This window comes from Geotrypetes seraphini, chromosome 2 (genome assembly GCF_902459505.1).
Source record: "Geotrypetes seraphini chromosome 2, aGeoSer1.1, whole genome shotgun sequence".
Lineage (NCBI taxonomy): Eukaryota > Metazoa > Chordata > Amphibia > Gymnophiona > Dermophiidae > Geotrypetes > Geotrypetes seraphini.
Window position 1 is genome coordinate 80766520 of NC_047085.1, and position 26709 is coordinate 80793228.

General features: G+C 41.9%; 1 protein-coding gene across 7 annotated transcripts in view; it reads right to left on the reverse strand.

Moving 5' to 3' along the window:
• NECAB1 (N-terminal EF-hand calcium binding protein 1) overlaps positions 1 to 26709 on the reverse strand; it is a 319716-nt gene that overhangs the window by 19677 nt on the left and 273330 nt on the right. For all 7 annotated transcript variants that reach the window (XR_004538301.1, XR_004538300.1, XR_004538299.1 and 4 more), the window contains 4 exons: positions 24957 to 25078; positions 22094 to 22170; positions 15860 to 15913; positions 2061 to 2176 (listed from right to left, as the gene is read on the reverse strand). Coding sequence is in view for 1 of the 7 variants with exons in the window: in XM_033933237.1 (XP_033789128.1) it covers positions 2061 to 2176; positions 15860 to 15913; positions 22094 to 22170; positions 24957 to 25078 (369 nt within the window). In the remaining 6 variants the exon portion in view is untranslated. The remainder of the gene's footprint in view (positions 1 to 2060; positions 2177 to 15859; positions 15914 to 22093; positions 22171 to 24956; positions 25079 to 26709) is intronic.

Genomic DNA, 26709 nt, shown 5'->3' on the forward strand with positions numbered 1-26709 from the left:
CACCTCCAGAATCCCCTAGACCCACTTATCTATCCCCCCAGTAGCCCTTAAGCCTTCAGGAGCCACTTATATGCCAGTACAAAAGGGTTTTGGGGGTGTATAGGGCAGTGCACATGTTTCAGTATTAATGCAGTGATAACAGGGGCTTATGGGCATGGGTTCTCCTCTCTATGGGTCCCTAACCCACCCCCAAGACGGCTTAAGCAGGTCTGGAGGCTGAAATTTAAAGTTGTGAATAAAATTTTTATGGGGGTCGGGGGGGGGGGGTTGGTGATCACTGGGATAGTTTGTGGGGGTCTGTTTTATGTGTTTGCAGTACTTATCTGGTGAGGTTAGGTGGATTTTTGTGACTTAGACCATGTTTTAAATGGTCTAAGTCACAACGTCCAAGTTCTGCCGATCCTGGGCTGTATAACTTTCGGTTATACATGCTGTACAACTAAGTCTAAGCCGGCCCATGTCCCGCCCTCGACATGCCCCCCAAAACGCCCCATTTAGCTTTGGACGTTGAGCGGCACTATGAAGGCCTAGGTCGTTTAGAAATACATCCAAAACCCATTTTTATTTTCGGTGCTTGGATGTTTTTGAGAAATGTTCGTCCAAGTGCCGACTTAGGCTGGTTTATGGATGTTTTTCTCTTTCGATTATGAGCCCCATAATGTATAGACCCCACCATACTATGTAGTATGCCTGATCATGCCAGGTATGACAAATACTATATGTTGTATCTTCCACACTATATTTGCCATACTATGTCTTCCATGCTACGATATCTCATGCTCCGTCTACTACATAATGTTTTCTGGTTTGTTGTTCCGTGTCTACCATGCCAGGTTTAATCATGCTGCACTTGCTTACTATTTTTGCCATGTCGTGTCATACTAGGTTAACCATGCTTATAATACTGTTTGCCATGCTCTATTTTGCCATACTATACTTGCCATGCTATGTCACTCACACCATGTTTTGTCATATTATTTTTTACCATGCTTTGTTAACTTTGTTTTGACATCTTTGTCAGAAAGTATTCTGCCATGCTATGTTTGCCATCACTTTGTATAAATATGCTTTATTATGTATGTAAACTTGTAACCCGTTCTGAGTTCCTCTGGGAGGATGGGATGTAAAACCAAATAAATATATTCAAACTTTTATGACAAGTGATATTGGGGACAGTTTCAAACTGTCCATGCTGAAACACAAACTACATACAATGATAAGAAATGAAATAAAAAGTGTCAAGAAAAGTGTGGAATAATCTGGACGTTTCATAGCTTTATATCATTCTCTTCTTGGCTGAGCTGAGAACTTTTCAGTAGTCCCTTGTACATTGAAATATTTTTTTAAAATAATTTTTTGTAAATATTTTCCTGAAATTGTCTAAAATGCAATGTTTTACTTTATCTATTTTACTCTAGTTTCCAGGGCTGTGGAGTCAGTCAAAAGCAATTTTTGGGTTACTGAAGTTAGTCAGTGAAAATTTGCTGATTCCAACTCTGACTCCTAATAGAGTTAAATTGTATGACATGCAAATATTAAAATGCTTAAAAAAATTTTTCACAGAGAATAATTTGATTAACCAATTTTTTCAGGATATGTTTTACTTTTAGAATATATTTTGATATCAAGTTCTTTGATGATTGCATTTCCTATACAGATACTTGTATATAAATAAAGGAGACAGAATCAGAGTTGGTCGAAGTGGAAATACAAGTCGGAGTCGAAGGTTTTATTTACTGACTCCACAGCCCTAGGGCCTCTTCTATTAAACTGCGCTAGCAGTTTTCTAGTGTGAGGAGCCGCGCTGAATGGCCTGTGCTGCTCCTGATGCTCATAGAGTTCCTATGAGCGTCGGGAGCAGCGTGGGCCATTCAGCGCAGCTCTCTGTGCTAAAAACTTCTAGTGCAGTTTAATGGAAGAGGGGGCTAGTTTCTCTTGCCTTCTCAGAATCCCTGTAGTATATGGTAAAGCTAACCAAATAACCTTTTGAGACATAAACAATTGAAATTGAGTGGAACAGTTTAGAAAGTAGTACATTGTAGAACTGCCATGGTACATACTGTAAACATTCAGTCTGAGATGAGACAGACTCCACATATTGTTTCAGAGCAAGCCGGAATTCTTCCATTTCTTCTTCCAGCACTGACAGCTGACGCTGAACGATCATTATATGTTGCTGGTCAAGATACACAATTTAACATTAGTCATGTGAATGAACATTTATCCAATACATATACAGTGGTACCTTGGATTACGAGCATAATCCGTTCCAGGAGCATGCTCGTAATCCAAAATGCTCGTTTAGCAAAGCGATTTTCCCCATAGGAAATAATGGAAACTCGCTTTGATGCGTTCCCCCCCCCCCCGAGAACCGGCATTGCTCCCCTCGAAGGCCCCCCCTGCGATCAGGCACCCCCCCTGCGATCCGGCACCCCCCGCCACGATCCGACCACCCCCCCGCCACGATTGGGCACCCCCCCGCCACAATCCGACCCCTCCCGCCACGATTGGGCACCCCCCCGACACGATCCGACATCCCCCCCGACACCATTGGGCACCCCCCCCCCCCGCCGCTTCTTACCCTCATCTGGGCACTCTTGAAAATCGGCTTCCTCCTCTGCTGGGCCTTGAGCATCTGATGAACTCGTAGGCCTTGAGCATGCTCAGATGCTCAAGGCCCAGCAGAGGAGAAGGCCGATTTTCAAGAGTGCCCAGATGAGGGTAAGAAGCGGCGGGGGGGTGCCCAATTGTGTCGGGCGGGGTTCGGATCGTGGCGGGAGGGTGCCCAATCGTGTCGGGGAGGGGTCGGATTGTGGCGGGGGGGGGGTGCCGGTTCGAGGCAGGGGGGGTGCCGGATCACAGGGGGGGGTGCCGGATTGCGTGGGGGGGGGGGTGCTCGTAAATCGAGCCATGCTCGGTTTCTGAGGCACCGATTTTGCAAATGTTTTGCTCGTCTTGCAAAACACTCGCAAACCGGTGCACTCGTAAACCGAGGTACCACTGTATAGGGGCCCTTTTTCCTAACTGTGGTACAACATTACCTGAGTGTACGCTTACATGGGTCATTCTCAAGCACTAAGCACCTTTTATACCACATGGGTAAAATGACCAAGTTTTCTGTTTTCGCCCCCCCCCTTTTATCAAGCCGCATTAGGTTTTTTTATCACTGGCCGCTGTGGTAAAAGCTCTGACACTCATAGAATTCCTATGAGCATTGGAGCTTTTACCGCAGCAGTCGGTGATAGAAAACCTTAATGTGGCTTGATAATTGGGGGGGGGAGTTAATTAATAAATATCTGCTAATTTTCCAATTATCATGTGAGTCCCTACCACTACCTATTTTGTGGGCAGTAAGGGCTTATGCGCTAATTGGTTAGCATGCGGTGATGTAGCACGCAGTATATGTCTAATCTCCACCCCCAATGCTAAAAAATAAAATCTAATTGCATGCAGATGCCAAAATTACCACAAGATGCCTGAGTGTACCCTATAGTAAGGCATTTTAAGCTGCAGTAAGCATATGCAGGTTAGTAAAAGCAACCCATACATAGAAGGGTAAATCAAAAAGTAAAGACAAAGTACTGTACATTTAATGACTTTAACAGAAGTAATTGTGAGCAACTGCACATATCACTTTTCCACATAGTCCCCATACAAGACGACACATGTGTTGTATCGTTCAACTAGCTTCTGCATTCCTGCAGAGAACTAGTTTTTTTGGCTGCTCCTGAAGCCTTTACTTCATCAGCATCTCCTTCAGTGGACCGAATATGATAATCGCTAGGCACCAGATCTGTACTGTAAGGAGGATGTAGAATATGTTCAAACCCAAGCTGTTGAACTGCCTCTTCTGTCACTGCAGCTGTATGAGGACCTCCATCGTCATGGTGTAGCAAGCTTGTTTTGGACTAGAGGTCTGCACAGGAACGGGGATTGTGGGTATCCCGCAGGTCCCGCGGGGTTCCCGCGGGAATCCCCCAACCCACGGGACTCCCATGGGTTTTCTGCCATCATAGGGACTCCCACGGGGATGGAAGGCTTTGGAAGCAGGGTTCGTCCATATAATATAATGGACACATCAGCCTTAGTAAAAGTGATTCCACAAGGAAAACAGTAGCGTAAACACAAAAAAAACTGTGGAATTGATGATCCTGTCAGAAGTAATTGCTGTTTTTTATGGGGACAGGCGGGGACGGGTGGGGACAGAGAGGATCCTTACGGGGAAGGGTGGGGACGGAGAAGATCCTTACGGGGACGGGTGGGGACGGAGAAGATCCTTATGGGGACGGGTGAGGATGGAGAGGATCCTGGCGGGGATGGGTGGGATTTCTGTCCCCGTGCAACTCTCTATTTTGGACAACCTTCTTTTGCTGCGAATTACAGGTGTAAGTTCATTTTGTAGCAATGCACAGTAATTTTCACTGTTCACAGTTTGCCCGTGCACTTTCTTTGGGCAAAAGGAGTGAAACCTGTGGACATTCACCGTCGGATATTTACTCAGTATGGACATAGAACTCATCTTTGAGTGCCCATTATAAAATAGTGTTGAGTGTTAATTTTTTTTCCGATGCTATTTACTAAATCTAGCCCTATATTGATTGACCAATTACAGCCTGCTCTCCAAATCGTATTCCCTCTGGCCATGGACAACCTAAAGGTGATGCATGCCAGGGCATTCTCACTTTTTGCCTGGCAGAATGCATACCAAACTTGATGCATTTTATTAGGGATCTATAGGATTTTTGGAAGAGTCTCAAGATTCATCTTTCTCCAGGCTTTCAATGAATGATATTTTTGGCACAGAGTTGATAAAGGGCTCCTTTTACAAAGCCAAGCTAGGGCCTTAACGCATGGAACAGCACGTGCTAGATTGCCACACGCGCTAGCATTCAAGGGGGAGGGGGTGACAGGCAGGCAGGCCTTCAAGGGGGGGGGGACAGGCCTTCAGGGGGTGTGCAGACCTTCAAGTGGGAGGGACAGGCCTTCAAGGGGGGGCAGGCAGGCCTTCAAGGGGGGACAGGTCTACAAGGGAGGACAGGTCTACAAGGGGGTGGGCAGGCCAACAAGGGGGTGGGACAGGCCTTCAGGGGGGGTGCAGGCCTTCAGGGGGGGTGCAGGACTTCAGGGGGGGTGCAGGCCTTCAAGGGGGGGACAGGCCTTCAAGGGGGGGGACAGACAGGCAGGCCTTCAAGGGGGGGACAGGCCTACAAAGGGGGGGAACAGGCCTACAAGGGGGTGGGACAGGCCTTCAAGGGGGGGACAGGCCTTCAGGGGGTGCAGACCTTCAAGGGGGGGACAGGCCTTCAAGGGGGGGACAGGCAGGCAGGTCTTCAAGGTGGGGGGACAGGCCTGCAAGGGGGAGGGACAGGCCTTCAATGGGGGGACAGGCCTTCAAGGGGGGTGCAGGCCTTCAAGGGGGGACAGGCAGACCTTTAAGGGGGGACAGGCCTTTGGGGGGATCCTGGTTTAGAAGTACACGGAGGGAAGGGGGTGTTCAAAGAGACGTGCATGTGCCAAACTTTGGGGGGGGGATGAAGAAATAATGGGTCTGAAAATAGAGGAGAGGGAGAGAAATGATGGACCATGAGATTTAGGGAGGGGAGGAACTGAAAGGGAGAGAAATTGGACACAAGGGATGGTGTGGAGGAGGGATAGAGATACTGGATAGGAGGGTAATTGGGAAAAGAAAGGGAGAGATGGTGGACTCTGGGGTGGTGGGGAAGGAGGGAGAGATGCCGGATGAAAGGGTAGTTAAGAAAAGGTGGATCTGTGGAGGGAGATGAAAAAAAGGAAAGATACCAGACTTCCTGGGGAGGGAAGGGAAATGGAAAGGGAGGACAGAGTTGGCAGATGGATGGTTAGCACGCAGAAAGAAGAAAGAAGGAGACCCTGGCAAGCAAGTTATCAGAAGAAAACCAGAGCCTTGGACCAACAAGATTTGAAATATAACCAGACAACAAAAGGTAGAAAAATTAATTTTATTTTCTGTTTTGTGATTATAACATGTCAGATTTGAAATGTGTATCCTGACAGAGCTGGTGTTGGACTGCAAACGTGAGCTAGGATTTAACAGAGAGAGGAAAAGTCCTTTTTGTTTCTTTATTTTATTTACACCACAGCGCCAGTGTGGTTAGGAGAAGCCAAAGGGGGTGAAAAAGCTATAAAACCCACCAGGAGTTTTGAAAAAAATCACCCAACTGGGCAGGAAAATCGAATTGAAAAACCAATTCAATAGGCAGAATCGAATCGAAATTTTTTTTCCTGAATCTGGCAGCATTAGTTTGCGCTACTGTTTTAGACTTTAGGACCTGGGATTGGGGAGAGATGGCATCCTCAGTACTTTATAATGCAAGTGAAACGAGGATTTGGTCAGACTTTTGAAGGGTCTGCAGAAAAAAAATATTGTATAGGCCGGGGACATGAAATAGCAGGAAATGGGAACTTTTCTTCCTTCTATTTTTGTGAATGGAAAGGCTGAGGATGTCAGAGAGTTCAGTTAAAATATGTGCTTTATAAGAAAATATAATAATGTGTTTTATAAAGTTTATAGCATAGCTGGCCTACCCAGTGAGGTGTTTCTAGTGGTGGTGGTGGCAGCGTGTCAATGTGTTGAGAGGAAGAGGTGGTCTGGGAAATTCTGCTGAGCAAACTCCGGGCCCATTTCCACCCCCCAGTTAGTCCACTCCACTCAATTGGTTCACACACTGAGTGGGTCTTTGGTGTTGGGATCTCTTCCAGTAGTTTATCAGTATCTCCTTCTGGTCCAAGGAAGGAAACTTTGTTATCCTTAGCATTGACTTACAGAATATGTTTGTAACAGCGCTGCTTGTGTGGCATTAGGCTATGTAGTGATCGAAAGAAAAAAACAGACCTTTGCACATTTTTGCACTATATGGTGGGTGTATGAAGAGATTCACATTTCCTGCACAGCTAAGTCCATGTGAAGTTACCTTGTGCTGTATTTGACATCTAGCAAGGTCTCTGTTTGAAAGGAAAGATCTAAACTTAAAAATGAAGTGGCCAGAAGTTATGGTAAAAGCAGATAGTGTAGCTGGTTTTAAGAAAGATTTGGACAAATTCCTGGAGGAAAAGTCCATAATCTGTTATTAAGACATGGGGGAAGTGTCTGCTTGCCCTGGATCGGTAGCATGGAATGTTGCTACTCTTTGGGTTTTGACCAGGTATTAGTATCCTGGATTGGCTACCATGAGAATGGGCTACTGGGCATGATGGACCATTGGTCTGACCCAGTTAGGCTATTCTTATGTTATGTTCTCATCTGTAGGGGCCTTTGTTTTCACTTCTTATTTTAATGTATTTTTTTTCTGGGAACTTATCAGTGTTTTTTATAATGGGAACAAAAATGGAAGAGAATTAATGTGTGTGGGATGAGGGGGTAACTAATTTCTTCAGCTAAATAATTCAATCCACTTCAAACAGACATAGGAGAACTCACGCACCCTTCACACACCCTCCAACCAAAAACGTCAAAAGAAAAAAACTGTTCGACAACCTCCTAGCCATTCGAGCTGCAACACTCGACCCCCAACCTTACAACCAATTGACATCGACCACATACTGCAAAACCTTCAAAAAGAAATAAAAACCCTTCTATTCAAAAAACACATAAAACCGAACTAACACAATCAGAACTGTCCCAAGCATCACCTGCAACTACTCCATATGTACTTCTGATGTCATGACAATTCAGACATAATTTATGTTATGTTATGTTTGGAATATAAGAAAATTTTCACTGCCTGTTTCTATTCTGACCATTTATTCCGTTTCATGGTCATTACAAAAAATATTTTTTTTACATGGGGGGGTGTCAAAAAATGATGGGCCCCGGGTGCCACATACCCTAGGTACGCCACTGTATCCAAGTGACTGAAATGCAGGGGACCTGGGGAGAGGAAGAAGTGATATGGATCACTCTGAAAAGAGAAGATGGAACTGCTATCTATGTGGATGTAGTCTACAGACCTCCAACTCAATTGCAGCAAATTGATAAAGATCTGATTGCAGATATCCAAAAGTTTGGAAAGAAAAAGGAAGTGCTGCTGTTGGGTGATTTCAATCTGCCAGATGCGGACTAGAAGGTTCCATCTGCAGAATCAGAAAGTAGGGAGATTGTGGAGCCTTTCAAGAGACTCTATTCAGACAAATGATGACAGAACCCACTAGGGAAAAAGTGATACTGGATCTGGTCCTTACAAATGAGGAGAGTATCTCTAATGTTCAAGTGGGTGCCCACCTGGGAAGTAGCAATCATCAAACAGTATGGTTTGATGTAACAGCTATAGTGGAGGCTGGCCACACAAAACTCAAAGTCCTAGATTTCAAACGTATGGACTTTAGTAAAATGGGAAAGTACCTGATGGTCAGACTGGATAGGCCATTTGGCCTTTATCTGCCATCATGTTTCTAAGAGCTGTTAGGATGGGAGGACATAAGAGAAGTGGAAAAACAGTGGTCTTAAGTTGAAAGGAGCAATAAAAATGTCTGCTGACCTTTATGTGAGGAGAATACCGTATATACTTGAATAAACGTTGATCCGAATATAAATCGAGCCTCATTTTTCCTCCCAAAAAGGAAGAAAAATGGTTGACTCGAATATAAGACGGGCGGCTTAATATTCAAGTGCCCTGCCCTGCCAAGATCTGCACACAGCACCCCCTCCCCTGCCAGGCACTGCACCCAGACTCCTTCCCTCCCTCCCCTGTCAGACATTGCGCCCAACCCCCTTCCGTCCCTGTCCAGCCAGGCTCTCTACTCTGTCCCCCCTCCCTCCCACTCTGTCCCCCCTCCCTCCCAGGCTCTGCACCCTGTACCCCTCCCTGCCTTGTTCATTATACCTCCTCTCTGCCGATATCCTGCATACCGCCACACCTTCCATTTGACTCGTGTATCTGGAATCCCTGGTGGTCCAGAGGTGTAGTGGGCAGGAGCGAGCTTTCCGCACTCCTGCCCCACTGCTGAGTTGGTCATTGCCTCAAGTTCTGGCAGTTCAGCTGTACCGAGCAGGAGCATGCTTTGGGCATAGCTGCTCAGCACTGACTGGCTTCCTGAATGGCTGTGGCGAGTCTCGCGAGAATTCGCAGGAGCCATTCAGGAAGCTTCTCAGCACTGAGCAGCAGTGCCCACAGCATGCTCCTGCTCGGTACAGCTGAAACCAGAACTCGCAGCAGCGACTGGCTTAGCAGTGGGGCAGAAGTGCAGAAAGCTCACTCTTGCTCACTACACCTCTGTACCACTAGGGATTCCAGGTACGTGGGTCATATGGAAGGCGCGGCGACATGCAGGATATCAGCAGAGAGGAGGTACAATGGATAGGGCAGGGAGGGGGGACAGGGTGCAGAGCCTGGCAGCCAGGTGGAAGCCTGCAACAAGTCTAGGATGGACCAGATGGGCACTGGGTATTGGCTTGAATATAAACTGAGACCCCCATTTTTGGGCCAATTTTTGGCCCCAAAATCTTGGTTTATATTTGAGTATATACAATACAGTAAATAAAAGCAAGGGAAAAAGGAAACCAATATAGTTCTTCAAACTAGTGGCGGAGAAAATAAAGGCAAAAGAGTTGGCGTTTGTGAAATTTAAAAAGACTCAAGAAGAGGAGTACAGAAAGAAGTACCAGGTAAAACTGAAAGAAGCCAAGAGAGAGATAGATGTTTGGCAAAAGCACAAGTGGAAGAATAAACGGCTAAAAATTTAAAAAAGGGAGACAAATTTTTTTCAGTTATATTAGTGAAAAGAAAAATGAAAAATGGAATTGCGAGACTAAAGATGCTATGAACCGATATGTGGAGAGTGATGAGGAAAAAGCAAACATACTAAACAAATACTTCTGTTCTGTGTTCACGGAAGAAAATCCTGGAGAAGGACCAAGATTGTCTGGCAAAATTATACACAAGAATGGAGTAGATAATGCACCATTCATGGAAGAAATTATTTATGAACAACTTGAAAAATTGAAAGTGGATAAAGCAATGGGACCAGACGAGATCCATCCCAGGATATTGAGGGAGCTCAGAGAGGTTCTGGCGGGTCCTATTAAAGATTTGTTTGGAGATTGAAGAAGAGCATAAGCACATAAGCATTGCCTCTGCTGAGTCAGACCATAGGTCCATCATGCCCAGCAGTCCGCTTCCGCGGTGGCCAACCAGGTCAATGACCTGTAGTGATCTATCACTCTACTACTCTATTACTTTACAGCCTTCTGTACTGTATAGTAACCCTCTAATTGTACCCATGGATCCCCTTGTCCTTCATGAACTCGTCCAATCCCCTTTTGAACCCCAAAGTCGTACTCTGCTCTACCACCTCCTCTGGAAGCGTATTCCAGGTGTTCACCACCCTCTGCGTGAAGAAGAACTTCCTAGCATTTGTTCTGAACCTATCTCCCTTCAATTTTTTTGAGTGCCCTCTAGTTTTTGCTGCCCCTGCTAGTCTGAAAAATCTGTCCCTCTCTACCTTCACTATACCCTTCATGATCTTATGAGTTTCTATCATATCCCCTCTAAGTCTCCGCTTTTCCAGGGAAAAGAGCCCCAGCTTCTCCAGCCTCTCAGCATATGAGAGGTTTTCCATGCCCTTTATCATTTTTGTCGCTCTCCTCTGGACCCTCTCGAGAATCGCCATATCCTTCTTAAGGTACGGCAACCAGTACTGAACGCAGTACTCCAGATGCGGTCGCACCATCGCCCTATACAGCGGGAGGATAACTTCCTTGGTTCTGGTAGTGATACCTTTTTTGATAATGCCCAACATTCTGTTTGCCTTTTTTGAGGCCGTTGCGCACTGTGCTGCCGGCTTCATTGTTCTATCTACCAAAACCCCCAAGTCCTTTTCTAGGTTGCCTTCCCCCAGTACCACCCCCCCCCCCCCCATTGTGTAGTTGTACATCGGGTTCCCTTTCCCTATGTGCATAACTTTACATTTCTCTACATTGAAGCTCATCTGCCATTTATTTGTCCATTCACTCAGTTTGTCCTTATTCACAAAAGTGGTTGCAGAGATGAAGCGGGAAACTACAGGCCGGTAAGCCTCCCTTCAGTTATTGGAAAAACAATGGAAGTGTTGCTGAAAGAAAGGATAGTGAAATTCCTAGAATCTAATGGGTTACAGAATCTGAGGCAATATAGTTTTACTAAAGGTAAATTGTGCCAAATGAATCTGATTTAAGTTTTTAATTGGGTGACTACAGAATTGGATCAAGGACATATGCTAGAAGTAAATTACTTAGATTTCAGCAAAGCCTTTGATACAGTTCCTCATAGGAGGCTCTTGAACAAACTTGACAGGCTGAAGTTAAGACCCAAAGTGGTGAACCGGATTAGAAACTAGTTGACAGATAGATGCCAGAGGTTAGTGGTTAATGGAATTTTCCAATAACTGAAGGGAGGCTTACCGGCCTGTAGATTCCCGCTTCATCTCTGCAACCACTTTTGTGAATAAGGACCACATCTGCTCTTCTTCAATCAAGGATTGGTGCTGGGGCTGATCTTGTTTAATATGTTTGTGAGCGACATTGCCGAAGGGTTAGAAGGAAAGGTTTGTCTTTTTGCAGATGATACCAAGATTTGTAACAGAGTAGACACCAAGGAAGGAGTGGAAAACATGAAAAAGGATCTGCAAAAGTTAGAGGAATGGTCCAATAAGAACATAAGAATTGCTGCTGCTGGGTCAGACCAGTGGTCCATCGTGCCCAGTAGTCCGCTCCCACGGCAGCCCCTAGGTCAAAGACCAGCGCCCTAACCGAGACCAGCCCTACCTGCGTACGTTCCAGTTCCGCAGGAACTTGTCTAACTTTGTCTTGAATCCCTGGAGGGTGTTTTCCCCTATAACAGCCTCCGGAAGAGCGTTCCAATTTTCTACCACTCTCTGGGTGAAGAACTTCCTTACGTTGTACGGAATCTATCCCCTTTAAACTTTAGCGAGTGCCCTCTCATTCTCCCTACCTTGGAGAGGGTGAACAACCTGTCTTTATCTACTAAGTCTATTCCCTTCATTATCTTGAAGGTTTCAATCATGTTCCCTCTCAGTCTCCTCTTTCATTATCTTGAAGGTTTCAATCATGTTCCCTCTCAGTCTCCTCTTTTCAAGGGAGAAGAGGCCCAGTTTCTCTAATTTCTCACTGTATGGCAACTCTTCCAGCCCCTTAACCATTTTAGTCGCTCTTCTCTGGACCCTTTCGAGTAGTACTGTGTCCTTCTTCAAGTATGGCGACCAGTGCTAGATGCAGTATTCCAGGTGAGGTCGTGCCATGGCCCGGTACAGCGGCATGATAACCTTCTCTGATCTGTTCGTGATCCCCTTCTTAATCATTCCAAGCATTCTGTTTGCCCTTTTTGCCGCTGCCCCACATTGCACGGACGGCTTCATCGACTTGTCGACCAGTACTCCCAAGTCTCTTGCCTGGGGTGTCTCTCCGAGTACTGCACCAGACATCCTGTATTCATGTACAAGATTTTTGTTACCAATATGCATCACTTGTCCATGTTCGTTTGCCATGTCGCGGCCATTTCTCGAGCGTGTTTATGTCCTGTTGCAGGTCTTCGCAATCCTCCTGCATCTTCACTACCCTGAATAACTTTGTATCAACTGCAAATTTAATCACCTCTCTCGTCGTTCCAATTTCCAGGTTGCTTATAAATATGTTGAAGAGCACAGGCCCAAGCACTGAACCCTGCGGCACTCCACTGGTGATGCTTTTCCAGCCCGAGTATTGTCCATTTACCCCCACTCTTTGTTTTCTATCTGCCAACCAGTTTTTGATCCACTTGTGTATTTCACCCTCAATCCCATGGCTCGCAATTTTTTGAAGTAGTCGTTCATGCGGGACCTTGTCAAACGCCTTCTGAAAATCCAGATATACAATGTCTATCGGGTCACCTTTGTCTATCTGCCTGTTAACTTCCTCGAAAAAGTGCAGCAAGTTCGTCAAACAAGATCTTCCTTTGCTGAACCATGCTGGCTGGTTCTCATCAGATTGTGTCCGTCAAGGTGGTCAACGATGCGATACTTTATCAGCGCCTCTACCATCTTTCCCGGTACCAAGGTCAGACTCACCGGCCTGCAGTTTCCTTGATCTCCCCTCGAACCTTTCTTGAAGATCGGCGTAACATTCGCCACTTTCCAGTCTTCCGGAATCCTTCCAATTTGATTGACAGATTGGTTATTAGTTGAAGCAGTTCAGCTATAACCCCTTTCAGTTCCTTGATTACCCTCGGATGGATGCAATCCGGTCCCGGGGATTTGTCATTTTTAAGCCTGTCAATCTGCCTGCATACCTCTTTTAGACTGACCGTCAACCCAGTCAGTTTCCTGTCTTTGTTTCCTAGATATAGCCTGTCAGCCTCCGGTATGTTGCGTATATCCTCTTCTGTAAATACAGATGCAAAAAACATGTTCAGTTTGTCGGCTATGGCTTTGTCCTCCTTTAGCACTCCCTTTATTCCATGGTCATCCAACGGCCCCACCACTTCCTTTGCAGGTCGTTTCCCCTTAATATATCGAAAGAATGGCTTGAAGTTTTTTGCCTCCTTGGCATTTTTTCCTCGTAGTCACTTTTGGCCCCTCTTACAGCCTTATGGCACCTGCATTGATGTTGCTTGTGCTTTTTCCAGTTTTCATCTGTTTTTGACCTTTTCCATATTTTAAAAGAAATCTTCTTGTTTCTGATCGCTTCTTTCACCACAACAGTGAGCCAGGCCGGTTCCTTTTTCCTCGCGATATATATAGATTTTGCGCCTCGGTGACTGTGTCCTTGAAAAGGGACCATGCTTGCTCCAATGTTATTACAGCACCTATCCTTTTCTTAATTTTCTTCCCCACCATGAGTCTCATCTCTTCGTAATTCCCTTTTCGGAAGTTCAGCGGCGTGGCCGTCATTCTGGATTGTTGTTTCACCCCCATGTCCAGGTTGAAGCAGATCATATTATGATCACTGCTTCCCAGCGTCCCTTCTACTTCTACATCTTGTGCCGATCCTTGTAGTCCATTTGAAGTAAGTCGAGAATTGCATTTCCTCTCGTGTTTTCCTTGACAAGTTATTCCAGGAAGCAATCGCCCACTGCATCCAGGAATGTGGTTTTCCTACTGCAGCCGGAGGTGCCTAGGTTCCAGTCTATCCCCGGGTAATTGAAGTCACCCATGATAACTGCATTTCCTCCTTTGCAGTTGTGTTTAATCTCATCAATTTCTTCAGACTGCCCTGGGGGTCGTTAGTAAACACTGTTCCATTTGTTCCCGGAATTTTGACCCATAGAGATTCTAACTTATTCTTTGTTTCTGGCATGTTCTCTCCAGCAGACTCTATTCCCTCTTTGACATACAGGGCAATGCCCCCACCTTTTTGACCCACTCTGTCTTTGCGGTATAGCTTGTATCCCGGTAGCACAGTGTTCCAGACGTTTTCCTCATTTCACCATGTTTCCGTGATGCCGATGATATCTGGCAACTAAAATTCAATGCAAAGAAGTGCAGAGTAATGCATTTGGATATTAGAAATCAAAAGGAGCTATAGGTGCTGGAAGTAAGAGGCTATTATGCATGGATGGGGAGAGGGACCTTGGGGGTGATGGTGTCTGAAGATCTAAAGACAAAGAAACAGTGCGTCAGGGTGGTGGCTGTTGCCAGAAGGATGCTAGGCTGTATAGAGAGAGGTGTAACCAGTAGAAGAAAGAAGATGAAGATGCCCCTGTACAGATCATTAGTGAAGCACTACTTGGAGTATTGTGTTCAATTCTGGAGACCGTATCTGGCGAAGGACATAAAAAGACTTGAAGCGGTCCAGAGAAAGGTGATGAAAATGGTAGGAGGTTTGCGCCAAAAGATGTATGAGGAGGGATGGGGAAATATGATTCAGATATTCAAATACTTGAAAGGCATTAACATAGAACAAAATCTTTTCCAGAGAAAGAAAAATGGTAAAACCAGAACGCATAATTTGAGGTTGAGGGGTGGTAGACTCAAGAGTAATGTTAGGAAATTCTTTTTTACGGAGACGGTGGTTGATGCTTGGAATGAGTTCCCAAGGGAGCGGAAAACGGTGACAGAGTTCAAAAAAGCATGGGATATACACAGAGGATCTCTAATCAGAAAATAATGGTATATATTGAAGAGCTAAGGCCAGTACTGGGCAGACTTGCACAGTCTGTGTCCCATATATGGCCATTCAGTTGAGGATGGGCTGGGGAGGGCTTCGATGGCTGGGATGGTTTAGATGGGCTGGAGTGAGGTTTGACGAAGACTCCAGTAGATGGAACCTAAGCACAGTACCAGGAAGAGCTCTGGGTTTCTAACACAGAAATACCTAAGAAAAAGAACAATTTAAATTAAATCATTAATTTATATAGAGTGTACGGTTGGGCAGACTGCCGTCATTTACTATGTTACTATGTGATGCAGCCCATAGAAATTGAATGGGCTATGTCAGGTTTGCAGCATGGGAATTGCTACCCCAGCTTTGTAAAAGGGGCACTGATTCCCTAGTTAGATGTTAAATTTGCCAAAATGATTGTGTTTTAATAGGTTAATAGCACTTTTGCCAGACCACTATGAACATTTATAAAGCTTGCATACACAAAAATTGTATTAACATGATTTTATTGCATGAATCTCAAAAGAACATTCTAAGTAGCATCTAGGAATCATTTAGCTGATGCTGCATATTCAAAGCAATAATTTTGATGAGTCATGGGATTACTTTTTAGTTTGATCCTTTAACCCCTCTAATATTTGTGCAGAACTCAGAGTGCATTATGCCTTAAAATGGAATGAAAACAAGGGGTATGGGAAAATAAGATATGGGAAGCCAACGTTTTAAAAAATGTTATTTAATAAATACACTTACAGGTTTTGTGCTTCCTTCCAAAATTTCTTCTTCAAGTGGTTCAAGTTTAAGCTCCTTATGTGATCAAGAAAAACAAAATAATGCAAATAAATCTGAGCCAATCCAACAAATTTTGCATACTGAATATTTAATAGGCTTTCATAGGGTATAAGTAGGTCATATATGCAGAAGAATTTTTTCTTTTTAAAATCATTGGTCACTGGCTTAAGATTTTTAATTTGTTTATACATTTAGGCACTGGCCAAAGAGACAGCACTTATAATATTTAATATTAGTTGTCCTGTGTATGGATTCAATTTGAAACAAATTCCAATATTTCTAGAACAAGGCATGCAAACTTAAAAAAGCTTAAAGTGCAATATTTTGCGACAACTCTGCAGTTGTATTTTGATGCCTAAGCTAGGAGCCAAAGGTGCCCCTTTACTAAAGTTTAGCATGGCTAACAGACATTAGCATGCGCTATGTGCATGTGGCCCTTAGGTATAAAATAGGATGTGTAGGATTTAGGACCTGATTCTATATAGGCCACCGGTGTCAAAGCCGCCAATCACGTTATCAGGCATGCAACGGCGTCCTATTCAGAGTTGGGTCTCCACTCCCAGACAGATGTTTTAAATGTAGACTAGAATTTTGCAGGCCTACATTTAAGGTGTGTGTCTCCTATCTACGGAGACGTGTACCGACGCTTAAGTCCTCCCAAGGGCATTTCCGGGTGAAACCACGCCTATGCCCCACCTTAGGTGTGCTTAAGCATACCTGCACGTCTCTGTAGATGTACCACAGATGCCTTTCTTGCAGGCATCCATCCTCAGCACCATTTTTTTCTAAAAATGTGCATCCAGATTGGCTGCTGGATGGAAGTAGGATGCCTACCACTGCCTAAAATTGGGATACATGGTTCGAAAAATCAGCCTCTTAGTGCATTCTAATGTCTGTTAGCCATGCTAAGCTTAGTAAACGGGCCTAACATTTAGGTGCCTATTTTCAGCTGGTTTACAGACACCTGAATTTACAGCCAAAAATAGATACTCAACTTGAATCTTGGTCCTTTTTTATATATATAAATATATATATATATATATATATATATATATATATATATAAAAATCTTTATTCATTTTTACATCTTACAAGAAGTGTATCAATAAATTGATAATTGAAATTAAATACATCACTTGAATTTCTGTCATATTTAACAATAATACATAAAATTTAACCCCTTCCCTCCCAACCCTACCATAACATATGCAATCAAATATATCCTATGAAATATTCTTTTTTACTGATCGAATCATTTAATAAAATTCAAAATTTCCCCCTCCCATCCCTTCACTTGTATTGTACTTATAATGGAAAAATTGTATCTATTCATTACAACAATTTGTCAATGGCCCCCATATCTCTTTAAATTTTTTATAATTCCCTTTTTATATGGCTAATGTTCTCTCCATCTTATAGATGTGACAGAATGAGTTCCACCAAAAACTGTAATTAAGCCTGCTCCAATTTTTCCAATTATGCGTGATATGTTGTATGGCGATTCCTGTCATAATCAATAAAAGCTTATTATTGTTTGATGAAATTTGGCTCTTTGTTCTCATTGACATACCAAATAGAATTGTGTCATACGACAAAGCCACAGGATTCTCTAATAAACAATTTATTTGGGTCCAGATTGATTTCCAAAAGGTCAAGATAAGGGGACAATAGTATAACAAATGATCTAATGTCCCAATCTCAAGATTACAATGCCAGCATCTATTAGACTTAGAGCTATTTAACTTCTGTAATCTAACTGGGGTCCAAAATGTTCTATGTAAAAGGAAAAAACAAATTTGTCTCATAGATGCGGACACTGTACATCTCATTCTCCAAAACCAAATTCGTGGCCATTGAGATGCAGCAATTTGATGCTTGATCTCAATGCTCCAAATGTCCAGTTTTAGGTTTCTTATTTACAAATCCGTTTATCAATTTATACCTCTGTGTGGCCTGGTGTCCCAAGAAGTCCACCTGAAAGCATAAAAATTCTAAACTATATTGCGTATTAAGATTTTTCCAATCAGGGAACCCTGCCTGAATGGCCTGCTTCAGTTGCAACCATCTAAAGCTTTGTGATTTATTAAGACCATATTTATGTTGCAGCTGTGAAAAATCAAGCAGTTTACCATTTGAAATAACATCACCAAAAATCCGTATACCTGCTATCATCCAATGCTTCCAGATGACCTTAAATCCGCCAATTTGAATCTTGGAGTTTAACCATATAGTTTGATTTGTTGATTTATAGATTGGAATAGATGTTAAATTACTAACATATCGCTGAGTTTTCCATGTATCCATAAATATTCTGTTATCTTTATACAAGCTAGGCATTTTAATGCTAAGAACATGACATAAACATAGAGGGAACATGAGTCGCCATTCTAACCACAACCAGTCTGGGGTATTATCAATGAGCACTGGGAGGACCCAATATATACCCTGGCGTAAAATATAGGCTTGATGATACCTATAGAAATTTGGAAAATTTACCCCACCCTCCGCAATTGGTTTTTGTAAAGACACTAAAGCAATTCTAGGAGTTTTGTTCAGCCAAACAAATTTTGTAAGAATACTGTTTAACTTTTTATAAAAGGACCCCTTAAAAAAAACTGGTAACATTCCCATCTGATAACAAACCACAGGCAATATCATCATTTTAATAGTTTGAATTCTCCCCCACCAAGACAGATGTAATGGATTCCATTGCTCGCACATTAATGTTACCTTCTGCAATAAAAATTTTTCATTCTCTTTCATTGTGTCTTCCAGCGTATTTTTTATCCAAATTCCTAAGTATTTTAATCCACCTTCCTTCCATACAAAAGAAAATGAATAAAACAAGCCTTTTGTACAATACACATTTAGTGGAAGAACTTCAGATTTACTCCAATTTATCTTATACCCTGAAAATTTTCCAAATTTCTCAATCAATTCAAGTAAGCATGGAATGGTTGTTTCTGGATTTCTCAAATGAAGCAATATATCATCTGCATAAGCAGAGACTTTGTATTCCCGATCTGAATAAGGAATACCCTGTATCTCCTTTACTTGCTGAATAGCTAATAACAAGGGTTCCAAAACAATATCAAAAAGCAAAGAAGATAGGGACAACCTTGTGTGACACCCCTCCGCAAATTGAAGCATTCTGAAAAATTATTATTAATATACAATTTTGCAACAGGGGAGCTATACAATGTTTGTATCATTTGTATAAATCCTGAACCAATTCCAAACCATTCCATAGCTTGATACATGAAGGTCCATTCCACTCGATCAAAGGCTTTCTTTGCATCCAAGGACACAGAAAAAGCAGGATCTTTCATGGCTTTTGTTAAATTTAACATATGAAAAGCCAATCTTGTGTTATTAGATGAGTGTCTCCTAGCAACAAATCCAGTTTGGTGCGTATCAATAATAAAAGGGAGAGCCTTGGCTAAGCGTAAAGCCAATGTCTTAGCCAAAAGTTTTCCATCTACATTGATTAATGAGATAGGCCTGTAATTTGAAACCAATATGGGATCTTTATTTGGCTTTGGTAAAACTATAGTCAATGATATGATTCTGCCATAGTACCTGTAATGCAACTCTTAGTAAGTTGAGACTGATATAAATTTAATAGATGAGGTAATAGGGTAACTTGAAATGATTTATAAAATTCTACTGTGAAACCATCACCACCTGGAGCGGATCCAACTCTAAGAGATTTCAATGCTGATCCTAATTCTTTTAATGATATAGGCTCCTCTAAACTTCTTTTAATATGTTCAGGAACTTTCGGACCATTAATTACCGTAATTTCAAAAATTCTAATCCATCCTTTCTTCTATTAGCATAAGGCTCAGAAGAGTATAAGTCTTTATAAAAATTTAAGAATTGATTTAAAGTATCTCCAATTTGAGTATGTGTATCACCTTTCTCATCCTTTAATTTTTGTTCTTCTTTTCTTTGCTTTAAGATAATTTGCTAATAATTTTCCCGCCTTATTTGAGTTTCCATAATACAGAGTCTGCCGGGAAAACAAATCTTTCCTTACTAATTTTGAAGAGATTTCATTATATTTACCTTTTGCTTTTAATAGAGCCTGCAGAGTACTTTGCTCCCATTTATCAATCAATTTAGACTCTAGATTCTTAATTTCTTTTTCCAAATTAGAAAATTGTTTTTTAAGTTGTTTCCTAATATATGCCGAATATGATATAATATTACCTCTCATGGTCGCCTTAAAGCCATCCCATAAAATTTCCATGGAGGTTTCTTCCAATGTATTAATTTGAAAGAATTCATTCATTTTTAATTGAAACTCTTCACTAAGGTCCTGATTCTATAAACAGCGCCTGATTTGTAGGCACAATTGAGCATAATTGTCAATCATCCATTAGACGCCATTTATAGAATTGTGCCTAGCAGTACCTAAACAGTCTTAGGTGCCAGTAGACAACGAAACCAAGTTAGTCAAAGTTTCAGAAAAGGTATAATGTGATTAGATCTTTTAGCACTGAATAATAATCTGGCTGCATTATTCAGAAAAAGTTGAAGGTGCTTAATTTGATATTGAGGAAGGCCTGCAAGAACAACATTACAATAATCCATCCCAGTGAAAAGTAATGAAATGAGAAGAGTATGTAGTGACTGAAAATCAAAAATGTGGTGTACCGAGCAGAGACATCTCAGGATGTGAAAACCTTTTTGAAAGATATTGTTTAAATGATAGTTCTGAGTCTAACATGATATCCAAATATTTAAAAGTACAGTGCTCCCATGCAAATTAGCAGTCGGCGATTCGTGGTCCTGGTCATTCGCAGTATTTTCCGACCGCAAATGACCAGGCAGGTTTTTAGGCAGGGGAGACAGGAGAGGGAGACTGAAGAGGCAGGAGAGGGCAGCCGGAGTGCCGGCGAGTGAAGGAAATCACTTGCTTTATGCTCTGACCACCTTTTCCTGTACTAAAGTCAGGCCTTACCAATCAGGAGCTGCTTGTCAAAGCAGCTCCTGATTGGTAAGACCCGACTTTAGTATAGGAAGAGGCGGTCGGAGCATAAAGCAAGTGATTTCCTTCACTCGCCGGCGCTCCGGCTGCCCTCTCCTGCCTCTCCAGTTGCCCTCTCTTGTCTCCCCTGTCTAAAAACCGTATTCGTGGTTTTTTGAAATTGACAAGGGTTCCTGGAACGTAACCCCCATGAATTTCGGGGGAGTAGTGTAACTGGTTATATAGGAAAATCACAAGGAACAATAGGACAGGAAGAAGTTGTTAAATGACCTGAAAACCACAACAGTAGTTTTTGAAGTACTGAGCACCAACTTATGAGACTCAAGTCAATGATTCATTTTTTTGCAAGCAGTTTTGAAGTGGATGTAAATTAATGCAATTAGATAAAGTGGGGAAAAGGAGCAACATATTGCCAGCATAAAAATGAAAACGAATACCAAATTGTTGGATTAAGAGGGCCAGTGGACTAATGAAAATATTGAAAAGGAACGGAAACAATATTGAGCCCAGGGGGGCACCACATTTCAAAGGATAAGATGAAGAGTGTATGCGTAATCGATGAACCTTAAAGATTCTATCCGTGATGAAGGACTTAAACCAATATCTTATAGTCTTTGAATGAGAAGGGAATGGTCTACTAAGTCAAAAGCTGCATTGAGGTCAAGGGAGACTGCTAAAGCGATTTTACCATCATCTAAGTTTGAGTGTATTTCACTTAGAAGTTCAATAATTGTGGTTTCTATACTGAAGTGAGGCAGAAGAAGTAACATAGAGAGCAGAGGAACAGACACATTAGATAAAGGTGAAGGAACAAGAGACAAACCCCGTCTTTTACAAAGGTGTGCTATGCTTTTTAACGCGCGGTATTTATTATCGAGCACTATACATGCGCTAAACGCTAACGCGTGCATGTTATCCTATGGACACATTAGCGGTTAGTGCGTACGTTGATTCAGCGCGCGCTACATCTGCACTAAAACGCTTAGGTCGCCTTTGTAAAAGAGGCCCAAAGTTTGGAAGAGGTAGGGAAAAAAAAAAGGTGAACAGACTTGGAGGAAGAGAAGGATCAGAGACTATTATTTTGTGCAGTCTGATTGCCAATCAGATTAGACAGAAGGATGATATGCTTACATTTTAGTAAAATGTACATTAGCAATTTTAAGATTAGCTTTTGATTTTTGCTAGAAAAAGAGATTCTGTACCTTCTTTTCAAGTCGGTCAATTAGCTTCTGGAGTCTGTTTATTTGGGTCATCCACTGATTGTCTTCCTCTAACAAACCTTTGGGAAATATGAAAAGTAAAACCAGAGTTAGTTATGACGACTGATGGGAAGGAGAAGAATTCATACTTAGCTTGTAACTCTAATTTTCCTTCTTGAGAAAAACACGGTGTATTTGCTGCAAGCCTATGCATATGTAAATGATGACAAACATAATTATTCTGTTTTTGATTTTTTTAAAAAGACATTTCTTGCTAGAGCCCTTTATTTATTTGTATATATTTACACATGTTTGTCAGTATGAATGCATTTGTATCTATGTGCATGTACTGGTCTTCCAATTTTGTTTTAAGTTGTTGAAATGAAGGGCCCCCAAACACAGTTTTGGTGAGGATCCCCCACTGATCCAGGGTGGTGGGAGAGGAGGACTCCTCTCCATCCCTCTTTCTTCCTCAAGTTTTTGATGAGTAGGCAGCAGAATTCAGCAAACATTAATTTTAGCCATGCCACCTCTCACCAACTTTCTTCAAATGCAAGTCCACTAGGCTGACTGGCAGCTGGAGAACACTTACGTACTTCATCTCTCACGGTTGGGCTGAAGTTGTGTAATAATACACATATAATTTCACTGCCTTTATCACAGAATTTTGGTTCAACAGTGGAAGATGAGATGCTTTTCTGCTGCCAGGGAGCTGGTAGAAGTAATTAAATAAAGCTGGTGGGAGGCAGTGTGGGATTTTTTTTTTCTTAAGTAAGTAATATTTGCCAGGCTCTGTTTCTATCTCTGCAGTGAGATGTCGCTGAGCTCCCTTCTTGACAGGACCCTCCCACATGTGGGAGCTGTTTATGCTGAATTTTCACCACTGGTTTTAACTGAAACACTGGTAAAATATACACGCAATGCAGAAAATAAATAATATGTTCATGTAATGATTCAAAATGTTGTGTGATCGTGGCACCGAGGTACCACTTCAAACCCAGCATGTACCCAAAAAGAGGGAGAAAAAGCCTCAGACTAATGTAACAATATAGAACCAAAAGGCACAAATCAAAACTGCTTTTTTTAAAAATTTATTTATAAATTTAAGAGTTTACAATATCAAAAGATACCAAGGATAAATAATAATAATAATAATTTATTCTTATATACCGCCATACCCAGCGAGTTCTAGGCGGTTTACATCAATTATATTAGGATCCGCGTTGACAAGCAGATTTACAACAATTTATCAGAATTACAGCTATTAATCGAACTTGACAGAGGATGTAGAAGATAGGGAAAAAGGGAAGATATCGTGAAGAAGGAGAAGAGCAGGGGGAGTGAAGTGTTATTGTAGGAGGGGGGGGCAGTTAAGGGTCTTGTTTGCTGAATAGGTGAGTTTTAAGTAATTTTCTGAAGCCGAGGTAAGTGGGGGCCTCGAGTATCATTTGGGCTAGCCATGGGTTCAGGTTACTTACACCAAATTTTAAACAATCATATACAATACAAACATTCCTTTTCAAGCCCACAAAACTGCTTTTGATACTTCCACTGGCAAAAAACTCCCTCACAGAACAGCTCAGGTTTAGAAAAGGGCAAAGTCACCCGGAGGCACGTTCAAGGACTTAGCTACATCAGTTGGAGGCTTTTTCTCCCTCTTTTTGGGTGCATGCTGGGTTTGAAGAGAAGGTACCTCAGTGCCACGATCACACAACAGTTTGAATCATTATATGAACTTATTATATGTTGTGCGTCCTCGTATAATTTATTAGAAAATAAATAATGCAAAACAAACAGGTGTTTATTGGATAAATATCGGAAAACCTCCACTACCCTTAATGCTTTTTTTAATCACACTATTTGCTACGCTTAGATCATCCATTCTATGTTTGTGCCTTTTCGAAGCTGATTCTTCAGTTGCACAAATATTTTATTCAACTAGAAAAGGTAACCAGCAATAGTACCTGCACTGTGAAAAGATTTTTATTCCCTCGAAGAACCTCAAATGACCTGAAAAACTGACATATCTGCAGATCATAACCGCCTAAAATAGGATGTTTGCAATTGGAGCTAAGAATGCCCAAAAATAATTATTACACATTGCCAGAGGATGTGGTAAGAGGGGTTAACATAGCTGTTTGTTTGTTTTTTAAAAAAAGGGTTGGACAAGTTCCTGGAGGAAATATCCATAGTCTACTTTTGAGACAGACATAGGGTAAGCCACTACTTGCCCTGGGATTGATATAGCAAGGAATGTTGTTACTATTTGGGGTTTTGCCAGGTATTTGTGACCTGGATTGGCCAGGGTGAAGGCAAGATACTGGGCTAGATGGACCATTGCTCTGACCCAGTAAGGCTACTCTTATGTTCTTATGTTAACATTGGTTCCCAGTTAATTTGACATGTAAAGTTAGGACAGGTGTTTTTCGGTCCTAACTTTATACGTTTGCTTAGCTGGTGGCTAACCGACTAAGGGCTCCTTTTACAAAGGTGCACTAGCGGTTTTAGCATGCGCTAGCCGCTATGGCCTCCTTTTAAGCAGGCGGTACTTTTTCAGATAGCGCTTAAAAGGAGGCCGTAGCGGCTAGCACACACGCTAAAACTGCTAGCGCACCTTTGTAAAAGGAGCCCTAAGTTGCTGCTGTGTCCTAAGTCTGCCCCTAACTTAGCTGGCATGGAAATGGCCTGTTATGGGTTATATTCACTTAAGTGCCGCTGAATATTAGCAGCTGGCTAGTTCAGCAGTTTTCCAGCTAAAACCCTTTTGAATATCAACCCCTAAATTGTTTTATATCATGTAGAACATACTGTATATTTAAAGAACCCTCTCCCCCCCAAAAAAAAAAAAAAAAAAATCCAAACAAACCTGAGGTGAGAATGTTAAATTGTGGGCTGTTTGGAGATACGCTGTTATTCCTCTGAAGTCTTCGATTTGAGCGTTTGCTTGTCCATGGAATTGACAACACTTCTGGTTTTGCGGGACATTTTCTGTGAAGAAACAGATAATAGTTAATATTTATGCCAATGCCATTATATACTCTTTGCTGTCAACAAACCTTGAAAAATATCTCTTGAGACCACTATGAATGAGATGTCTGTTATTCTTTTACTGCTACTGTCAGCACTAGTGACTTCAGTATTCGTATAAGGAAACAAGTTTTAAAAAAAATGCCAGGGAGGCAGAAATTGATTTCATGAATATATTCAGATGCATTTTTGCTTCAAGACAGGCATGTACAAATAATCCAGTTTTTACCATTTCGTTAACCATACATTTCAACAAATAACAAATGCAGCCAAGATGATTTTTGACTCTAGAGAGTGAATAGAACCAAAACTTTGAATAGCTACTTTGGTGAGCCAGATATTTATGAGACAATAATAGAAATAAAATAAAATAAGATATTCAATATAGAAAGATAGAAAATGATAGCAGATAAAGACTCTAAGCACACACCATTGTGGTGCCTACTTTTCACACCAAATTATAGAATGGCTCCCTACATATCTAACTCTAATTTGGCCTTAGTAACCAGGTACATTTTAGGATATAATTAGATTATTGTAACTTAGGGCTCCTTTTACTAAGCTGTGATAGTGGTTTTAGCGCATGCAGAATTGCTGCACGCGCTAGACGCTAACGCCAGCAATGAGCTCGCATTAGTTCTAGCCACATAGTGCGGGTTTAGCGTGCGCTAAAATTCTGCGCATGCTAAAAATGCTATCGCAGCTTAGTAAAAGGAGCCTTTAATGCAGCAGTCCCCAACCTTTCTTGCACCATGGTCCAGTTTCATGCAAGACAACTTTTCCACTGATTGGGGGTGAGAGGGGGGGGGCGGGGAAAGAAATTCAAGCACATAATCAATAAAGTCTATAATATTTAATTTGATTATTGCATATATAATATAAATGCAATTATTACATTTTATTTTATGCACTTTATTTCAATTATTATTACATTGTCATATATACAATATATGAGATTAATTCAAATCATCATAAAGCAGAATCAGCGGGAGCCCTGAGCTTGTTTCCCCTGCAATTAGATGGTCCCAGTCCCATCTGGGGATGATGGGAGACAGTAAAACCCGAAGTGTGTTCCTTATGTCCAGTCTACTCTGTAATCTCGTTTTAGTTGCTGTCACTGCAGAAAACCCCACTTCACAAAGATAGAATGTTGGTAATGGAAGCAGGGTTTTCAGTGCTTTTGTGGCAATTTCAGGATATTCTTTCTTGACTTTAAGCCAAAGTGCATGGAGATTACAAGTTGTCTCAACATTCATTCCTACCAGAACACCTTGCCTTAGTAACACATGCAGAACACAGATAACCCCTATGCAAATACAGGACCACAAACTAAAAGTACTAATATATACAAATAAAATCCTAAGATACCAAACTCTACATGCAGTATATCACCAGAGAAATAGAAAGAAATTAATTTATTTCTGAACAGTGCAAAATATAGACAGCAGATATAAATTCTCAAAACTACACATCTCTTTTTTCTTCCATCTCATTCTTCAGCATCAAGGGGGGGGGAGAGAAGAAGAACAACAGAAAAGAGAGGGAACAAAATGTTGGACCATGGAGAGAGAAGAGGAGAGATGGACCCATGG